The sequence below is a fragment of the Austrofundulus limnaeus genome, unplaced genomic scaffold, assembly GCF_001266775.1.
Source record: "Austrofundulus limnaeus strain Quisiro unplaced genomic scaffold, Austrofundulus_limnaeus-1.0 Scaffold164, whole genome shotgun sequence".
Lineage (NCBI taxonomy): Eukaryota > Metazoa > Chordata > Actinopteri > Cyprinodontiformes > Rivulidae > Austrofundulus > Austrofundulus limnaeus.
Window position 1 is genome coordinate 778577 of NW_013952566.1, and position 2299 is coordinate 780875.

The 2299-nt window shown below is 36.3% G+C and overlaps 1 protein-coding gene across 1 annotated transcript in view; it reads right to left on the reverse strand.

The window, feature by feature from the left end:
* Window positions 1-2299, reverse strand: part of tbc1d14 (TBC1 domain family, member 14) — a gene marked incomplete in the record, with an annotated part of 48559 nt that overhangs the window by 4284 nt on the left and 41976 nt on the right. Inside the window, 1 exon segment of the mRNA XM_014017245.1 lies at window positions 147-275. Within this exon segment, the coding sequence (XP_013872699.1) occupies window positions 147-275 (129 nt within the window).

The window sequence follows — 2299 nt, forward strand, 5'->3', positions numbered from 1 at the left end:
GGCCTTGTTTTTGCTTCTTGGTGGGAACAATTTTTCAGGAAAATGCAGCCTCGTGGGGACCGGATGCTCCTTGTGGGGACTAAAGCCTGCTCTCCACGACTTCGGAGGCTAAGTGTGTGTGTGTGTGTGTGTGTGTGTGTACTGACAAGGCTGTGGTCGACTCTGAAGAAAGCCATCTGACAGGGTTTGTTCAGCAGGTTGGCAAAAGCTATGAAGGCGTCGGCCGTGTCCAGGTTCAGGATGAGCACGGCAGCGATGAAGGACATGCCCTGCACCTGAACACAAACAAGCAGGTGCTGCTGTGAGAGGGGCTGAATGATGAAGAGGATGGTGACCTGTGGCTCCGACACCAGCAGTAACACAACAAACAGTTTGATTTAAAGAGGAGAGAAGCTGACAGAGACTGATGCAAACACCCTGCGTAAAGAGGGGAATGCACAGCTCTGTGTGTGTGTGTGTGTGTGTGTGTGTGTGTGTGTGTGTGTGTGTGTACATGGTTGGACTCAGTACAGGAAGTCAGCAGCACGATGCTACGGTAAGAAGCACAAAGGTAACCAGCTCATTGGAACAAACATTAAATTTTGTCTCAATGTTTAAACTGTTTTAACTTCAAAAGACGTTTAAACTTATTTAAAAAGTTGTTTCTAACTTTAACCATTAGCTTTATAATAATAATAATAACAACAACAACAACAACTCAGGCCAATAATTTAGTTCCTTGTATTGAGTACCTATTATCAATTAAACTGAAATAACATCTAGTTTTAGCCAACATCAACATGTGAAAATATCAATTCTAGTTTTGTGTTGAATATTAAAAGCATCTGTTATCATTAAGTAAAGAAAGTTTTCTACATTTACACAGCTAGACTTCACATGTATTGCTGACAAAGCTGTGACTCAGCAAAACCTTCATAGGAGCATCAGTGTGTGATGTGGCTGCTCTTCATAAACACAGATTACAGATTAGTTCAATCCTGGATCAAAACCCATCGTTTTACTCTGGTTTTTGATTGAAACAGAACATAAGTATCTATTGTCGCTCATCTTTTACTGAATTTGTTGTATAGTTTGGTTAAAGCTTTGATCAGTTGAAGSTGTAGAAATCAACCTGACACTGAAGCAGTAAAATGACTCATGTAACCCTGTACACTTCAAGTATTTGTGATCGTAGGTTTTAGCCTTTGTGTTCGTTTAGCCTGAAACTCTCCCAGTTATTGTGAAGCACTTTGTGATTTCATTCTCTGAAAGGTGATTTATAAATAAACTGAATCTTACAGTCATAGAAAATATTGGCCTTTCAGGAAACAGCCCACTCAGTTTTTCTCATCGCGTAAAAACTCCCACTCAGGTCCAGTCAGACGCAGCAGACTGAGTCACTCCAGCTACAACCATGCAGGTGGAGTGGGTGTAGTGTGGGACAGGAACGGCTCAGCTGCTACTTTTACACACATACTGTATTTACTACGCAAAACGCCACAAGATTTACTTCATTATTCCTAAAAATTATTTTACAGACACTTTACATTAAAGTTTTATACTCTGATGTTTACTAAACAKTGAGTTTTACCATGTAAGCAAAAAACAAAAACAATCTTAGTCACATACTGAGTGATTTAGAGACGAGCTGAAGGTTTCTAAATTTTTATTTTGAAATTTTAGATTTTTTTACAACCAAATCTTATGTTTTTTTTATTTTACATCAAAATATCTGCCAACTTATTATAATTTACTTAATTTTCTTACACTGATATTTGTTCTAATATTATTGGATGTAGGAAAAGTTTTACTTTATCTCATCAATCCTGTTTCTTCTTCTTTGTCTTCATAAAGCCTTTTGTAAGGATACACAACCAAAACCTGCAGCTGCAGAAAATTCAGAGGATTTATTTTTTTCTACTCTGCCTTGTTTTATTTTTTGTAAAATAAATAAATGAATAAATTGTGCCGAGTTAAAATCATGTTTAATCTAAGTCCTAATGTATCTATCCTCCTGTCTAAAAGGTTGTATTTTTCTTGATGAGCTCAGATATGATGATGATGCAACAATGTTCTATATTCCTGTTTTTTATTTCCAAACTATAGAAATCCTGTGTTTATATTTTATAATGCAAATTCAGATTTTACTTGAAGCAAATATTCTATATTTTAAGACTGTGTAGAAACCAGAGATTGTATTTAAAGATGAACCACTTCGTTTGCTTTACAAAAGTGAAGCCAAATGATTGTTTTTTGTTAATGACTTCATATATTAAAGAAATAAATTTTTGAATGTACAGCAGCAAGGTAAGTATGGAAG